Source organism: Macrobrachium nipponense, chromosome 18, assembly GCF_015104395.2.
Source record: "Macrobrachium nipponense isolate FS-2020 chromosome 18, ASM1510439v2, whole genome shotgun sequence".
NCBI lineage: Eukaryota > Metazoa > Arthropoda > Malacostraca > Decapoda > Palaemonidae > Macrobrachium > Macrobrachium nipponense.
Window position 1 is genome coordinate 24,724,528 of NC_087211.1, and position 19,115 is coordinate 24,743,642.

A 19,115-nucleotide genomic window follows, 5' to 3' on the forward strand; every position below is an offset into this window, starting at 1 on the left:
TCTTGGGAGCCATTGTCTTTAGTATTTGGGTAATAGTAATGTATAAGCGCTATCACTATCACGGAAACACAACACGTGCGCATATCACTAAGCAAATTTGAGAGCGTATCACGGACAGATGCGTTCAATCTTAACGCCAGCGAGATAGTGAAAGAGTTATGGTTTAAAAAGGGTCAAGGGATGCGTGGGAGGAAGTCACGTGACCCTCGTTAAGTTTTGACCGAAAAAAATGCGTTCGCAGATCCCACACTCATCCGATGTCCGATGTAAACAAAGCAGGCATTAAGTTTTGGCCGAAGAAAATGCGTTCGCAGATCCCACGCTCATCCGATGTCCGATGTAAACAAAGCAGGCGGCCTCCCATGATGGAAATTCGCGCATTCGTATTCCAAGTGAAATTCGTATTCCAGAATGAGGGCGTCACTTCGTAAGTTAAAAAATTTGTATACTAATCGGTTCGTAACCCAAAGTATTACTGTATATATATATATATATATATAATATATATATCTATATATATATATAATATATTAGATACTATATATAATATATATATAGATATATATATATAATATATATCAGCAAAGACCAGCATGTACTATGACTTTTCACACATGAACAATGCACAACCTTGTCACTTTCAAAATGAATATGACATTTTTATGATAAAATAAAATTTTATATATACTTACCCAAGTGTGTGATTATTTAGCTAAGGGTTTCTACTCAATGGCAACTTGAATTTTTAAAATTTTGGGTAGCAATTCTTTTGTTTGTGTAAGTGACAATACCCACCCACTTTCAGGGTAAGAAACAGGAACAAATCCACTAATAGCTCAATTTGTTTATGCTTAAATGTCCATGAGGGGAGGAGGCTGGGCTCCATCTGTAATTATTGGATAAGTATATATAAAATTCTATCATAAAAAGGTAATTTTTATATAAGTAACTTACCCAGCAAATACTTAGCTGATTCCATATTGAACGAGGTAGGGAAATGTGGACCACACTACACACAATACATCTAAAAATGATAATGAAATTGAAAAAAAAGCAGCACTGAGACAATGCTCGTTGTTCCTCACCTGCTGAGAGAGCTGCTGCAAGTGGATACTGCCTCTGGTTGGCACTCATCTCAGCCTGTAGGGTGTGGCTGTATAGCCTAGAAGCACCTCTACTGACATTGGACCTTGCAGCAAAGGAGTACTCTGAAGGCTGACATGGTATTAAAAACCGCTTGTGAAGGTTATTACCGAAGGCCAGCAAAGCATACACAATTGTCTCTGCCCAAGACATGGACAAAACAAAATAGCAGATAAATCTGTCACCTACACCAAAAAGTTTTTTAAATTTTAAAAACACGACCAATACCCAACATTCAAACTGGTGGGCACCCCAGGGTGCTTTGTAACCCCAGGTATCCCCCTAGAACTCAACACCCATGTTTCAAGGAGAGAGATAGCAAAAACTGGAAGGAAAACTTCCTACACTTCCTCACCCAACATTTGTCATGTATTATCTATGTCTTGTTTTTAATGCATTACAAATGCACTTCTAGTACGTTGTTTGCAGTATGGAGGAAAGAGAAAGGTTGTGCCTGAAAGCTACTGACATAGCAGCTGTCCTGACATCATGTGCTCTAATTTTTAAGACTTTTAAGTCATCCTCCGCTATCTGGGAATGTGCTTCTAAAATTAGATCCCTTAAGAAAGATATGGTATTTTTCGACATATGTCTCGAGGGATTTTTCACAGAGCACCACAAATTATTAAACTGCCCTCTAATCTTCCCTGTCCAATGTAGGCAATACCTGAGGGCTCTCACTGGGAACAGGGATCTATCGTCCTCTTCCACTCCTAGTACAGTAATACCTCAATCTTACACGATTCGAGTTGCGCGAATTCACAATAGCATGAACTTTTCATTAGAACCTAACTAATTACCATACGCAAGTAGTATTTCACACAGGCGAACACAAATGCAACATTGTTGAATTCTGGAGAAAACCTGCAACAGTGTTTGTTCAGTTTTTTAAGTAATTTATAAGTTTTCAAGCTTTTATGTGTAAATTAAATAACATTAAACAATAAAAATAATAATTTCCCTCTCTCTCTCTTACGAGATGAGAGAATTTTTATGGTACATATATGTACCCTGTTTATTGATATTTTCAAATAATAATAATAATATAATTGTAATTTCAAAATTCAAGATATGTAGTATTTTAAAGATATAACCTTTTCATTTCACTATTAGGTAAAAACAACTCTATCTACTCTCTCTCTTACTGAGATGAGAGAATTTTTATGGTACATCTACTATATCTACGGTGTTTATCCCTTAAACGCAGACTGGACGTATTTTACATCGACATTTTTTGTCTCTCGGCTGCCGACTGGACGTATTTTACGTCGACATACAAAAGTTTTTTTAAAAATTCGCGGAAAAATACTTTTAGGCCTACTAGCCAAAAACTCTTGAATCACGCGCCTTGGGGGATGCTGGGAGTTCACGGATCAAGGTGTTGTTTTGTTTACAATCGTTACGCAAATTTCTTTCTTGCCGCACTAAAAAGTATCTGTGACACATCTCAGAAATTATTTCGTCACTTTGACATAATTTTTGTACCATTTTAAATTAGCCGTTACATGGAGTATTATATATGAAAATGTGCGCATTTTTATGTAAAATACAATAAAAAATACTCATGATTGTAGCATTTATCAGTTTTGAAATATTTCCATATAAATAAGTGCCAAAATTTCAACCTTTGGTCAACTTTGACTCTACCGAAATGGTCGAAAAACGCAATTGTCAGCTAAAACTCTTATATTTTAGTAATATTCAATCATTTACCTTCATTTTGCAACTAATTGGAAGTCTCTAGCACAATATTTCGATTTATGGTGAATTTATGAAAAACCTTTTTCCTTACGTCCGCGCGGTAACTCTTCCGAAAAAAATCATACGTGCGATTGTGGTAATGTTTGCACCATTTTAAAATTAGCCGTTACATAAAGTTTTATATATGGAAATGTGTGCAATTTCATGCACAATATAACTAAAAACAACCCATGGTTGTAGCTTTTATCAATTTTGAAATATTTTCATATAAAAAATGATAAGTGACAAATTTTCAACCTTCGGTCAACTTTGACTACCGAAATGGTAAAAAAATGCAATTGTAAGCTAAAACGCTTATATTCTATTAATATTCAATCATTTACCTTCATTTTGTAACAAATTGGAAGTCTCTAGCACAATATTTCGATTTATAGTGAATTTATGAAAAAAATAACATTTTCTTTACGTCCGCTCGGTAACTCTTCCGAAAAAATCATACGTGCGATTGTGGTAATGTTTGCACCATTTTAAATTAGCCATTACATAAAGTTTTATATATGAAAATGTGCAAAATTTCATGTAGAATAAAAAAAAAATAATTGAAGGTTGTAGCTTTTCTCATTTTTGAAATATTTGCATATAAATCACGATAAGTAGAAAAAAACCATGTTCAGTCTAGTAATATTCAGTCATTTATCTTCATCTTGAAACAAATTCGAAGTCTCTAGCACAATATTTAGATTTATGGTGAATTTAAAAAAAAAACTTTCCTTCCCTCAGCGCGCGGATTCTCCGCCACAAATCTCCGAAATGCATACGTCCCATTCTCGGAATATTTGCTCCGTTTCATATTAGGCATTTCATAGAGATTTAAATATGAAAATGTGCGAAATTTCATGTAGAATAAAACGAAAAATATTTGAAGGTTGCAGCTTTTCTAATTTCCGAAATAATTGTATGTATATAAAAAAAATATATAAAAAAAATTTGACATTCGGTCAACTTTAACTCATCAGATATGGTCGAAAACTGCAATTGTAAGCTAATACTCTTGCAGTATAGTAATATTCAATCATTTGTCTTCATTTTGAAAGAAATTGGAAGTCTCTAGGACAATATTTAGATTTATGGTGAATTTTTGAAAAAAATATTTGTTTATGTCCGTGCGTTACGAATTCATGCATTATTTTGTGATAATATTTTCTCTGTGTTGCTTTTATCGTTTTACAATGTGTTATATACCAAATTGATCGCAATTTAGTGTCCATTACAACGAAAAAAAAGTAACTTGTTACCTTTAACCGTTTTGCGCAGTGCGATTTGAATACAATTATATATGAAATTTTGTTTTTGCGCTATCATATACCGCATTATTTATGATAATAACTTTTTTCATTTCTGATGGTTGCATACTAAACTTCAGCCAATGACAAAAAAAGGAGCCAAAAATGAACTCTTAATCTTGAAAACTAAGCGTGCTGTGATTTTTTGAAAAATAATATTTTTTCCACTTCCGCGCTCACTCCGAAACACCTCCGGCACACGGGAGACAATTTTTATTTTACCGCTTTGGCGTTTAAGGGTTATTATATTTTCAAATAATAATAAAAATAGGTTAGGTCGTCAATGGACTGGTTAAGCAACATTGGGGCTAGTCAGTCGCTGGATGGGTAATCGCTCTCCTCAGCATTTATTCCTTGGGAAAGGATCTTTAACATAATTTCCTCAGTCTACTCAGCTGTAACTGAGTACCTATTCCCGATGGGGTAGGGTCCAGCTATGGGTTAAATAGCAAAACTCAGCAATGGTGGAAAGAAATGAAAAATTAAACAACAACGACGTAAATGGAACCTCTGACAATAGAGGAGCTTCGTCCAGCAGCCAGGTATGTGGCCCAATTGAAGGGGAAGACGGTCAGGTACTTGGAGGTAGTCATCCAGCAACTGACACCCACAACGACAGTAACTAACAAGCAGAGACTGTAGTTACAGAAGCAAACCAGAAGGAGAAATGGGCAAGAGAAGAAAATAAGGATATATGGAGATGCTACATCAGAAGCAACCTGGAGGAGAGAGGATATAGAAGAAGGTCTGGTCAACATCTGGAATGAGAGAAATAACACACCCCAAACAGAGCAGAGGCTGGCAGATCAAGTAAGGAACATAAAGAAAAAGAACTGGCACTCACCAACCAAAAGAGAGGAACTGGAGAGTGAAATAACACAAACCAACAAACAAATTACAAGAAGACGAACTGAGACAATACCAGAAGACGATGACAGGGAGGATGAGCTATCAAACAATGATACACAAAGAAACACAGACTAAGTAATAGAGAGGACGGAATGGGTAGAAAAGCTCAGACAATGGATGAAGCCAGATACAGAGAGAACAAAGATCCCTTCCACAAAAACCTACTACACCAAGAAATTAAGGGAGATAACAAGTGAGGTCAATGAAATAATGAGAGTAATTCACATCACCAGTATCACAGAAACAAATAACCTGGCATGTGCAAGACTAGTAGCAGAACTCATGGGAATACAAACACCAACACCACCAGCACAAACAACCCAACAGAAACCAAAACAGCAACCTCCTTGGAAAAGGCACCTGGAAAAGCAAATCATGGTGATGAAATCTGACTTGAGTAAACTGAAAGAGATGGCAGGAAAAGGGCTAAGCAAGAAAACAAGGGAGGAACTGAACGAGAAATACAAAGTACAAGAGAGGGCACTAACAACACAACAGGAGATGTAAAGCAGAGGCTTAAGGCCCGAGCACATAAAATCCAATGGTACATCAACAGGAATAAGGGATACCGACAGAACAAACTATTTGGAACCAACCACAAAAGACTATACAGCCAACTATGAGGGGAAGACAACCACCATGCAATTCCTGATGCCATACCAAGTAAGAGACTCTGGGAAAACATATGGAGCAATCTGGTATCACACAACAAACATGCACCATGGCTCCAGGAAGTCAGGGCAGTAGAAACAGGGAGAATAAAACAAAGATTCACTGAGATCATGAAAGACACCAACTAAAGATAATGCCCAACTGGAAAGTCGCAGGTCCCAATGAAGTCAATGGATACTGGCTCAAAAACTTCAAGGCCCTACACGCACGAATAGCAGAACAACTCCAGCACTGCATCACAAACCACCATGCACCCAAATGGATCACCATAGGAAGAACATCTTTAGTACAGAAAGACAAGAGCAAGGAAAACATAGCCAGTAACTACAGGCCTATCACCTGCCTATCAATAATATGGAAGCTACTAACAGGTATCATCAGTGAAAGGCTATACAACTACCTGGAGGATACAAAGACCATCCCCCACCAAGAGAAAAGCTGCAGAAGGAAGTGTAGGAGCACATAAGACCAACTCCTGATTGTTTGTTGTTTGTTTGTTTGTATGGTGTTTTTACGTTGCATGGAACCAGTGGTTGACCAGCTCCTGATAGACAAAATGGTAATGAAGAACAGTAAGAGAAGGAAAACCAATGGATTGACTATAAAGAAAGCCTTTGACATGATACCACACACATGGCTAATAGAATGCCTGAAAATATATGGGGCAGAGGAAAACAACATCAACTTCCTCAAAAATACAACACCCAACTGGAACACAACACTTACAATCTCTGGAATAAGACTAGGAGAGGTTAATATAAAGAGAGGGATCTTCCAAGGTGACTCACTGTCCCCACTACTCTTCGTAGCAGCCATGATTCCCATGACAAAAGTACTGCAGAAGATGAATGCTCGATACCAACTCAAGAAAAGAGGCAACAGAGTTAACCATCTGATGTTTTGGATGACATCAAGCTGTATGGAAAGAGCATCAAGGAAATAGATACCCTAATCCAGATTGTAAGGATTGAACCTAGGGACATCAGGATGGAGTTTGGAATAGAAAAATGTGCCTTGGTCAATATACAAAAGGGCAAAATAACAAGGACTGAAGGGATTAAGCTCCCAGATGGGAACATCAAACACATAGATGAGATAGGATACAAATACCTGGGAATAATGGAAGAAGGGGATCTAAAACACCAAGAGATGAAGGACATAATCAGGAAAGAATATATGTAGACTTGAGGCGATACTCAGTCGAAACTCAACACCAGAAATATGATAAAAGCCATAATCACATGGACAGTACCAGTAATCATATGTAGTGCAGGAGTAGTGGAATGGGTGAAGGCAGAACTCTACAGATAGTACTTCTGTACTTGCCTTCTTTGGAGTCACTTTACTTGCTACTTTACTCTCAGCTCTTTGCGGCCATCTTCCTCTTCCTATCTCCTTCTAATTTATTACAATGAGACACTAAATTCTTCAAAGCTTTCTCATCCCAGCTTTCACACTCTTGACGCATATTATTAATTGAGAAATCCTATCCTCTGCAAGAAGCACAACTGGTATGAGGATCATAAGATGCCTTACTTTCATCATTCTTTTTTGCTGTTTTTGAACTTGTGGGATAAAGTTAGACTATTGTAATTTGATCTCTCATAATATCGAATTATCATAACTTGAACACTACAGCTACCTGTACACTGTATAAAACCTTATTATATCTTTACATAATCTAGTCACCCAAAGGATTAAAGCTAGGCTTTTTTTTCACTTTACAGTGGTACCTCGAGATACGAAATTAATCCGTTCCGAGACGGCCTTCGCATCATGAGCTTTTTGTATCTTCGACCGCATTTTACATGTAAAATGGCTAATCCGTTCCAAACCCTCCAAAAACACCCCAATAAATTTCATAATAAAGCTAAATTGACCTATAAACAATGAAATATTACAACAATTTGGACCACTCAATACCTAACTTAATACGTACTGCTAATTACCTGTAAACAAAGTGTAATAGTGTACATGGTATACAAGAAATACTGTACGTATGTAGTAAAATGTAGAAGCTTACCTTTCGAGTGAGGCTATCTCCGAAAGTGGCGACAGAAGAGGACAAACGGCAGATACGTACGTACACTTAATTTTACGAAACACATTAAACAAAACTGTAACACTTTAACTTTACAAAAAACTAAAATAAAAAAAAAAAAATTGTCTTTTTTTTAATTTTACATTTTTTTTTTACTTTTTATACTTTTGCTTACTCCTACTAAAGGCCACTTTAAAAAATAACTATCCAAGGAAGATTGCTTCAGCCTACTTTTCACAATGTTCTTGAAACGACTCAGGCAAGCCTCATCGAACTGAGCAAGCATACGACCTGTGTAAGCCTTTTCGGGGTGTCTTTTTTCAAAAAATGATTCCACTTTATGAAAAGCAGCTAGAACATCCTTAATTTCTGCCGTTGTCATAGGGTTGTCCTCCTCCTCCTAGCCGCTGCTAGAGAACTCCACTTGAACGACGTTATGTTGCATGGCCTCCAACTCCTTCAGGTCATCCGTCGTAAGCTCCTCTTGGTGCTCCTCGAGAAGGATGTCGTCCTCGTCTACGACCAGCCCCATGGACTTGCCGAGTGTAACGATCTTGTCAAGATCTGGTTGCAAAACAGTTTCGGGATCGTCAACTGTTTCTGAATCTGCAGCACCAGCTTCGCCCACGTCGAATCCCTCGAAGTCTAGGGTTGATACGGCATCAGGCCAGAGTTTCCTCCACGAGGAATTCAAGGTTCGCCTCGAAACCTCCTGCCAAGCTTGGTCAATGAGTCGGATGCATATCACAACATCGAAATGCTCCTTCCAAAATTCACGCAAGGTGAGGTTTGTGGTATCGGTGATATCGAAACATCTCTTGAAAAGATGTTTTGTATACAGCTCCTTGAACTTCGATATCACTTGCTGGTCCATGGGCTGGAGGAGAGGGGTGGTGTTAGGCGGAAGATAAAGAACCTTGATGAAGGAATACTCTGCTAGGATATCTTCCTCGAGGCCAGGAGGGTGAGCAGGGGCATTGTCCAAAACCAGCAGGCATTACAGAGGGAGGCGCTTCTCTTCCAAGAATTTCTTCACTGTCGGGCCGAAACACAGATTTACCCACTCTGTGAACAAATGCCTCGTTACCCAGGCTTTCGCATTAGCCCTCCACATCACTGGAAGATTCTCCTTAAGCACTTTGTGGGCCTTGAAGGCTCGAGGAGTCTCCGAATGATAGACCAGTAGGGGCTTCACCTTGCAATCCCCACTGGCGTTTGAACAAAGTGCGAGCGTAAGCCTGTCTTTCATAGGCTTATGCCCGGGTAGCTTCTTCTCTTCCTCCGTGATGTACGCCCGACAAGGCATTTTTTTCCAAAAAAGGCCAGTCTCATCACAGTTGAAGACTTGCTGAGAACTGTAGCCTTCCTTGGTCATCATATCGTCGAACATCTTTTAAAAGGCTTCGGCCGCTTTTGTGTCCGAGCTGGCAGCCTCCCCATGCCGCACCACCGAATGGATGCCAGTCCGTTTACGAAATTTCTCGAACCACCCATGCAAAGCCTTTAAGTCTGGGGTTAGCGTTGATGTCCCTTCTTCCCCTTCGTCTTCGGCCTGGGCAATCAAATCACCGAAAATAGCGCTGGCCTTGTGGGAGATTGCCGTCATCCTCTTCTTTCCGTGAATTTCAAGTTTCTTGGGACCCATGACTACATATATACTGTACGTAATTATGTTATGTAGTACGTATAAGTATGGAAGTAAAGTTCTCACACAAAACGATAAAGTATACACATACAACGAAATCACTAACGAATTTACGTTAATAAACGAAATCGTTAGAACAAACTAATACTGCGTGCGTACGATACAGATGATGCCGTGCAGTGGCCGAAGAAGCACGCCGCTACGTAATAGATGCATGATGGGAGGGATGCTGACCAATAGCAGAGAAGGATCTCATGGCGGTGACTAGCATCAGGAACCAATGGGAGAGCAGGAGGATGGTGGCGAGTCTACTCAGTTGGCGGCGCGTGAGTTTCAAAATTGTTATCGGTGGTCCGGGCGAATCTCGGACTTTACAGCGTCAACCTTTCGTATCTTGAGCAATTTTTGTATCTAGAGCAGTAAAATTTTTCGTATTAGCTTTCGTATCTCGAGTTTTTCGTAAGTTGAGCCTTTCGTATCTCGAGTTACCACTGTACTATAAAGTACTGTACAGTAAATTCTATAGTATTATACTGCATAAATATAATTTTGCTTAATGTGACATTGTGGGATTATGGGGCCGTTTGACTAGTCTAGGGGGCTGTTAACTGGTCTGGTATTCCAAAAGAAGGTGTACGGCGGCCGTAGGCTTTAAAATCATTTAGCGTTGAAAATCGCTTAACGTCGGCAGCTAACAGAGAGGCCTCCTGTATATTAAAGATTTTACTGTCTCTTCATCCTCAACAATACCATGACGCACGAACACTTAAAATCATTCATTCATTATTCCTCAAAAATATAAAGGGCCCCTCCCTCTACCTCAAGTTAGCTGTGTATCACTGCAATGATGAAAGATTTTGATAATCATTTGTGCTAAATTCTATGATGAAAAGCTTTGTTCTTTCATTCAATATTATGCTAATATTTTTCAACAAGACCGTCTCACTCGGCACACTGAACACTGGCTCAATTATGACTTATTTTTCTTTTTTCTGTATTCCATTTGTTTGTTTTTATATTTTATCATTACATTAAATTCATTGGGAAATTTCCTTTTTATGTGATTTGTTATTGCTTTTACATACATACAGTAATATTTTAACTCTCTTCTCCTTCTTTCATCAACATAGCAACGCTCCCTCCTTCAGTCTCAAGTCAGCTGGCGTGACATCACCGCGGTTACGTACAATTTTATACATCTTTTATGCTAAATGTTATATTGAAAGCTATATATTAAATGCTTTATCCTTTTATTTATTTTGTTGAATATTGTTATCATTAAACTATATATGTATTGCAAATGAAAAGAATATTAATACAGTTTAACTTGTAAGACTCAGTAGGCCATCGAATACAAGTATTAACTAGATAATCAGTCAGTTCGAAGTACAAGCATTTGTTTGACAAACGATACAAAATTTTCTAGAAAATTTTGTTTGAAAAACGGAAAGTTCAACATAAGAAACGTTCGACAAATGAGGTTCCACTGTATACTGTATTACCCCATATCAAAGACATTATTTTATCCTAAAATATGTACCATGTGTCCTAGAGGCTGAAACTCCAAATGGATATTCAAGTCAGAAGGTGGTTAACTCTGACTAACACAAATTGAAAAGTCCAGAAGAGCTCTACCATGGCTCCTTCCCAACCCCCTTACCCAAGGGGAGATTGAAGGGAAATACATACATCGCTAAGACTGGGTGCTCGAAATGTAGTTAAGAGGCTCAACGAATAATGGCATTCTGATCATTGGCTTCGTGTCAACAAGAAATTTAAATCACCATCCTGGATTGTTGCTTGATCCTCTCGCCTTGTCTCTTTTCCTTAAAGAACATGCCACCCAGATTAAAAAACTGTAACCCCAGCCTCCTTTCTATTTTTGTATATAAAGGTCTGTCAACTTCTATTATATTCAGTGTGAACTTGAAAATGTAGAATAAATTACAAAAGTACTTGTTTTAAGGGGGCCGGCCGGCTAATGCCCTTTTTTAAGGACAGGACTTTGATATTCATACCACTTAATAAGGTGACTTGGGACATCTCCAAACCGCATATGATTTTCGCCTCTGACCTTCGGTTCTGTGACGCGAGGGCAATTTATCCCGAAAATAACCATTTTTCAAATTCTATCTCCTCCCTTGATATCTAATATTAAGACCTGGGATTAATACCATATATAGACCTGATGTAGACCTCCTATCGAATGGAGAGTTTTTTTTCTAAAAGTAATTTTTTTGCTAGATATGAATTTTTCAATATGGTCAAAAAATAAACCCTATAAATCAGGAGAAAAAAATTTATAAAAAAAATATGAAACAAAAATTGGAAAAAAGGGCTCTATTTGATTGTTCTATAATGTCTTTCTGAGTTATATACCAAATTCCAATGTTATAGCTTTAAGGGGGCCGGCCGGAACCCCTTTATATGGTAGTATAGGGCGAAAAATGCAAAGCCATGAAAAAATTCATGGAGCTTCATATGGCAATTGAGAATACGTATACGAAATATTTCGTCAGAATTCCTCTTACTTTCGTAGTTACAGGGAAATTAGTTTACATAACTCAATAAGCCTAAAACACTGATCCGTACAAGAAAATGCAATATTTCTTCTATTATCGTAAATTTTTATAATTATTGTCAAAGAAATTGGGAGAAATGGCATCTGTAGACATTCCCCGAGACGAGAAGGAGATTTCAGGCTCAGCTACCAAGCCCAGTCATGAGTTAGTGCGATCACAGACATCAAGTAGTTTACACGTTCCATTTCACCTCTTGACATTCGCTTGCCTTTATGTATGTTTATGTATGTTTTGGCAAGAATTTCATCATGCCAATGAGGAAAAGACAAGGAAAACATCTCGCTAACATACAGACGAAGAAAAATCGCTCTAGTATTATTACAGAATATCATAATATACTCGTAGTTAGTGAAGAGAGAGGGTGGGGTTGCGTAGTAAGGGTTGCTTAGTAACGCCCCCTTCTTGCTTGACAGTACACGTCACACTGTCCCCAAGGCTACGATCTTTGAGCAAAGAGATCTTTATTTATGATAAACAACAAAGTTTTGGTTTTTTAATACCCAAAATGGAATATGAAATTCATAATAATCATGATTTATTAAATTGTCTTTGTAAAAAAAAGAGTACACCTTCGAGTTTCACCTCTAACATTTTCTTGCATTTACGTTTGTTTATCTTTGTTTCGGGCAAGAATTTCTTCATGCCAAAGAGGAAAATACAAGGAAAACATCTCGCTAACATACAGAAGAAGAAAATTCGCAGTAATAAGCCGATTTAGTGAAGGGGAGAGAGAGAATTGCTTAGGAAGGAGTGCCCCATCTTGCCTCAAGCAGTGCCCCAGGCTGCGATATATGAGCAAAGGGATCCTCATTTATGATAAAATTATGATAAATAAAATAGTTTTGGTTTATTAATACACAAAAAAGAAATATACATTCATAATAATCATTATTTATTAACATTGTCTTTATAGAAATACGAAGGAAAACTTTGAACGCCCGTATCTCAAAACTATACTTATTGACTTCGAAATCTATCTCCTCACTTAGTTTTGAAGCTATAACATTGGAATTTGGTATATAACTCAGAAAGACATTATAGAACAATCAAATAGAGCCCTTTTTTCCAATTTTTGTTTCGTCTTTTTTTTATAATTTTTTTTCTCCTGATTTATAGGGTTTATTTTTTTACCATATTGAAAAATTCATATCTAGCAAAAAAATGACTTTTAGAAAAAAAACTCTCCATTCGATTGGAGGTCTACATCAGGTCTATATATGGTAGTAATCCCAGGTCTTCATATTAAATATCAAGGGAGGAGATAGAATTTGAAAAATGGTTATTTTCGGGATAAAACGCCCTGGCGTCACAAAACCGAAGGTCAGAGGCGAAAATCATATGCGGTTTGGAGATGTCCCAAGTCACCTTATTAAGTGGTATGAATATCAAAGTCCTGTCCTTAAAAAAGGGCATTAGCCGGCCGGCCCCCTTAAAACTAAGTGAGAAGATAGATTTTGAAGGTCAATAAGTATAGTTTTGAGATACGGGCGTTCAAAGTTTTCCTTCGTATTTCTATAAAGACAATATTAATAAATAATGATTATTATGAATGTATATTTCTTTTTTGTGTATTAATAAACCAAAACTATTTTATTTATAATTTAATCATAAATGATGATCCCTTTGCTCATATATCGCAGCCTGGGGCACTGCTTGAGGCAAGATGGGGCACTCCTTCCTACACAATTCTCTCTCTCCCCTTTACTAACTCTGCTTATTACAGCGAATTTTCTTCTTCTGTGTGTTAGCGAGATGTTTTCCTTTTATTTTCCTCTTTGGCATGATGAAATTCTTGCCCGAAACAAAGATAAACAAACGTAATTGCAAGAGAATGTCAAGAGGTGAAACTCGAAGGCGTACACTTTTTTTACAAAGACAATTTAATAAATCATGATTATTATGAATTTCATATTCCATTTTGGGTATTAAAAAACCAAAACTGTTATTTATCATAAATGAAGATCTCTTTGCTCAAAGATCGTAGCCTTGGGCACAGTGTGACGTGTGCTGTCAAGCAAGACGGGGGGGAGGCGTTACTAAGAAACCCTCCCCTCTCTCTTCACTAACTACGCATATATTATATTCTGTAATAATATTTGAGCGATTTTTCTTCGTCTGTATGTTAGCGAGATGTTTCCCTTGTCTTTTCCTCATTGGCATGATGAAATTCTTGCCGAAACATACATAAACATACGTGAAAGCAGGCGAATGTCAGACGTGAAATGGAACGTATAGACTACTTGACGTCTGTGATCGCACTAAATCAGGACTGGACTAGGTAGCTTGAGCCTGGTCTCTCCTTCTCGACTCGGGGAATGTCTACAGATGCCATTTCTCCCAATTTCTTTGACAATAATTATCAAAATTTACGATAATAGAAGAAATATTGCATTTTCTTGTACGGATCAATGTTTTAGGCTTATTGAGTTACGAAAGTAAGAGGAATTTTGACGAAATATTTCGTATACGTATTCTCAATTGCCATATGAAGCTCCATGAATTTTTTCATGACTTTGCATTTTTCGCCCTATACCTCCATATATAGAGGTGCTTTACTGTCTAAGTTGAGAGTGATCAAGAATTCCCTCAGTAGTTTATGAAACAGTTGTTTGCCTGTAAGCAAACTGTCTGTAGGCAAACCGACTGGTAAGCACATTGTCCGTAGGCAAACTCCAGCTACAACAGTTAGCTACCTTTTACTGAGTTCAACAACTGTCTTCAGGCTCATGCTGAAGAATACTCCCATATGGAAAGTGATAGTTTGTACTTCTGTTGGCAAACATTTATGCAAAATGGAAATGGACACAGTTAAAATAAATAGGAAAGAAAGAACACCATTTTCACTTGGGAAAACAGGATTTAAAGCAATGTCATTGTTATTTGTTTCAAAATAAGAAAAATACTATATGTAAATGTTTTTAAAATCAAGAATGATGAACTAATGAACAAGATTACTATTATTAAAGATCAATAATATCCAACATAGCAAGAATACAAGTTTTTCAAAACAGACTGTAAAAAGGGGATAACGAAAACGACAACTAATAATCCTCACAAGGATTGTCCTATTCTTTGTACAAGTCCTTTTTGGGTACATCTAAAATCGGGGTTTAGCCTAGGGTATGAATACATGCAATTCATATTTTGTTTTAAAGAGGAAATGAACTATTCTTTTAAAATATCATGGAGCTATACTATACACTTTACAACCAAGTTTCTGTCAAGCTGTCATTCATAATACTCACTTTCTGTCTTCATGGCTGAAGTGTTTTACATTATGATTGTGATCATCTTCCATTGAAAGGTAGGTCGAAGTTGTATCAACACTCTGTCGCCGCCCACTAAGTGAACTACAATCAGAATCTAGAGTTCGGTCTGACCCATAGCGATTAACACCATTTTCATTCCTATTACAGATAAGAGAATTTGTAATTTTGATTTACTGGTGATAACGATGCCTTGTCTTAAATATTTCACACACTTGATAAACTACAATTATGTAAAATACTTCAATTATGTAAAATACTTGAAAAACAATGTCAATTCTTAATATTTCAAAAACTGTACAGTAAGTACCGTAGGGTTTTAGAAGCCAACATTCCATGTCCTTCCACATCTTGCTGAAATTGCCGATGATGGGGATGACTAGGAGGAACATGATGACTGTCCACATTTTGCTGTGCATAATGCTGAGGTAAATTGGTCCGTGGTTTAGCTACAGGTGGCACTTGGCTTCTGGGCAAGGGTTTTGGAGGATTGTTACTTCCCCTCCCATTCTTTGAGCCACCTCCTCCCCCGCCTCCTCCAGATCGACTGTCCTCAGTTTCACAGAATGAAGTAGGACTCTTGTTACCACTACCACTTCCGGTGCAGCCGGCAGTATTACGGCTAAACATCTGATATAAAAGGGTGTTTGGTACTTCTCTACTATCAAAACAGGACTTTTCAATTCTATGGATAACAACAAGATTTATCCAGTGTAAAAGACCCCATGCAAGTCACCCTATATTACATCTAAATCTTAGATATGTATACAATAGCCAAATTTCCCAGTAGAAATTTATGTTTCTTTGTATTTCTCTAGATTACTACAGTAGTGCACCGAGATAACAGACCTTGGTATATTGTATTCATAGATATATTGGTGCGAAATGGAAATATCGATTTGAGGGTTTTTCCCCCTGGATCAAGCACTGAACTGTTTGTTTCAAATCAGATGCTTAGTTGGTACACCACTCGCTTACCAGCATCCCTTGCATTATTGTCACTGTTTCTTTATTAATTTACACTACTTTCAAGTATAAAAACTATGCTAAAGGTTTTAGTGTCCTCCAGTTTATACTAATAATAAGACTTTCACTTAACTTTGCCGGTACTGTTTGTTGATGCTAGTTACTGTAACTGACACACATTTACTACAAGTTGCGTTATAGTTGTCTTATTAAAAACTTGCTTATTTTCAATGTAATTCCATAAATAAAAATCAAATATATTTTTACTCATCTGTCATGCAATGAAGAAGAAGGTGTTAAGAAATTATGCCATTAACTTGAAGCAGCAAGTATTATAGCTGTGGTTAAAGAAACATGTAATGAGCAGACTCCAAAATGAGTAGCATGCAAAAGCAACACCTGAAACTTACAAAATCATGCATGTACTTCATTTAATTTACTGCCCTTATAAATGAAGTAGTTGCAATTTTTAAACCCAGACGGAAGAGCTCTCTCTGAAAATGTTTCATACAGCAACTAAAGACACTTATGATGTCAGTAAAACCTAATACGTAAGCTGATGATTTTAAGAATGCAAACAAAACCAGAAGGCAAATGGCACATGATTGCTCTGTTAATATTTTGTAAGACAATAACATGACAGTAATACATGCAATATGATTGGACACAGTAAAAGAAGTTCTCTCTCTCTCTCTCTCTCTCTCTCTCTCTCTCTCTCATTTCAACAATTGCTATCAATCACTGCTATACTGATGATGTTCCATCCTCTAAAAATTTCTGTTTCTACAATTCCGGATGAAGGACTGTCAACCTGTACCAACATAAACCGAATCAAGAAATACCTGACTGCACGTCATTTATGTTAACTATCAAGTACACGAGTTGTTAAAACTTATCAATTCTCAACGGTGGCTTCCATAAGTAAAAGTTATATACATTTTTATTCATCCTTCCTAAATTAAAGCTGCAGGTTATAGCAGAGGCTTAGTAAATTAATGGAAATGGCAAAATCACACTTGCTGCTTTTGCAATAAAGTAATGTGCACATTTTAAAACAAATTAGTTAACTTACAAGAAAAAGTATCGCTGAATTATGTTTCTTCTAGCAACTAATGTATGTATGTAGTACCAGGACCAAGTTTTCAATCAGCCAAGATTTTGAGAAGGTAAACAATATTAAATGCAAATGGCATAAGACAGCAATGCCATATTGTAATACAGTAACACTGATGATGATATGTAATACATGCAACATACTGTAATTGGATGCAGCAAGCAAAACAACCTTTATTTAAATCATCATTATTAGGAACTTAGTATTACTGTTTAACCTTTGTAAATGATTACTTTTCTCCAGAAATATTTCGGTTTTCAGTGCTGTTTCGTTTTTAGAATTACAGATAAAAGATTATAAACCTGTACAGTCGACCCCCTTTCACATTTCTGGACTCACGGCTTCACCTATTCGTGGATTTTACTGTGCAATGTATATACACATTAATAACTGTATTTTCATATTATTTTCATGACTAAACACATTTTTCATGATATATGCATTTTTAGTGCTTATACGTACTAGCAAAATAGGCAGTTATATGCCTTTTTAGAAGGGTGTCAAGTATTTGCAGATTTTAGCTATTTGCTGGGTACCTATTACCTGCGAATCCCAGGGGTCAAACTGTATAGATATTTTGCTATATTTAACCCTTAATGGATGAGGGTAATAAATCAATGTGCAGTACCCTAGGCTGGCAAAACTTTGAGGTTGGCTAATTTAAGGGAAAAAAAAACACCTCTATGGAAAGAGGAAGATATACAAATGCACATAGTTAAAAAAAAAAAAAAACTAACAAATTTTTTGTATCTTCAAGAGAAGCTGAAAATGATTATATACAACCTATCGTCAGGCCTCTTTTACAAGACAATCGTAAATTTTACATCATTATTATTTACTAATAAACAAATTTATTTTATTTTGTAAAATTAAAATTATAGCTCACACAATATCAGACCAGATAAGAAATAAAATCAGTAACAAATTCTGACCATATTAATTGTAAAATATTTACGTAAATTTATCCAGAAAGAAGATGCAAGACTTTTTTTGGATTTATACTTTTTTTTTCTAAAATTTTGTTGCACTTTTCTTGGCAAAATTACATTTATAACTGACATACTATCATAAAAGATAAGAACTACAACCAACAGCAACCCTTTGGTACATTTATGAGCATATCTACAAAAAGATGTGATATGAGAGAGAGGACTACCTCCTCCCTTGAAATCAAGATCCTATCTAACTCTTTCATAAGCTGCCCAGTGGATTTTAGCCAGTCTAAAAGTTGCCATTATTGAATTTATGGGCAATAAAAGTAATGGCACCTCTTTCCCCCTTGATTCCCCCAAATTGATGGCCTGTAATATTGTTACTCACCATGAGTCACTCCGTCGTCCACCCAAAACCTGTTATTGCTACTCATGTGAGCATATCCATCCATTAAGGGTTAATATTAGTATTTCAAAATTAGTAAATCATTGTTGTAAGCATTTTTGGAGTATATATATATATATATATATTCAAGAGTAACAGTTGTAGGAGGGTAATATAAGATGACATTGGGCATTTTGGAATTATGTTTGGGTGTACTCTTGTTTGAAATATTAAATACAGGGTGATTAAAAAAGAATGACCCTATTTCATGATTAAATATTTTATGAAGGATCACGAACAACATCAATACGATATGAGTATTCTTCCCAAACACGTTGAAGCACATCAGGATCAATTGAATTGATCACTGTTGTTATTCAATGTTTTAAGTTTTCCAGATGGGGTGCCTCCCCATT

General features: G+C 36.7%; 1 protein-coding gene across 1 annotated transcript in view; it reads right to left on the reverse strand.

Annotated features, from left to right (window-relative positions):
• Positions 1-19,115, reverse strand: part of LOC135196929 (protein deltex-like) — a 333,013-nt gene that overhangs the window by 109,052 nt on the left and 204,846 nt on the right. The window contains exons 8-9 of the mRNA XM_064223767.1: positions 15,613-15,932; positions 15,282-15,443 (exon numbers count right to left, since the gene is read on the reverse strand). Coding sequence (XP_064079837.1) covers positions 15,282-15,443; positions 15,613-15,932 — 482 coding nt within the window. The remainder of the gene's footprint in view (positions 1-15,281; positions 15,444-15,612; positions 15,933-19,115) is intronic.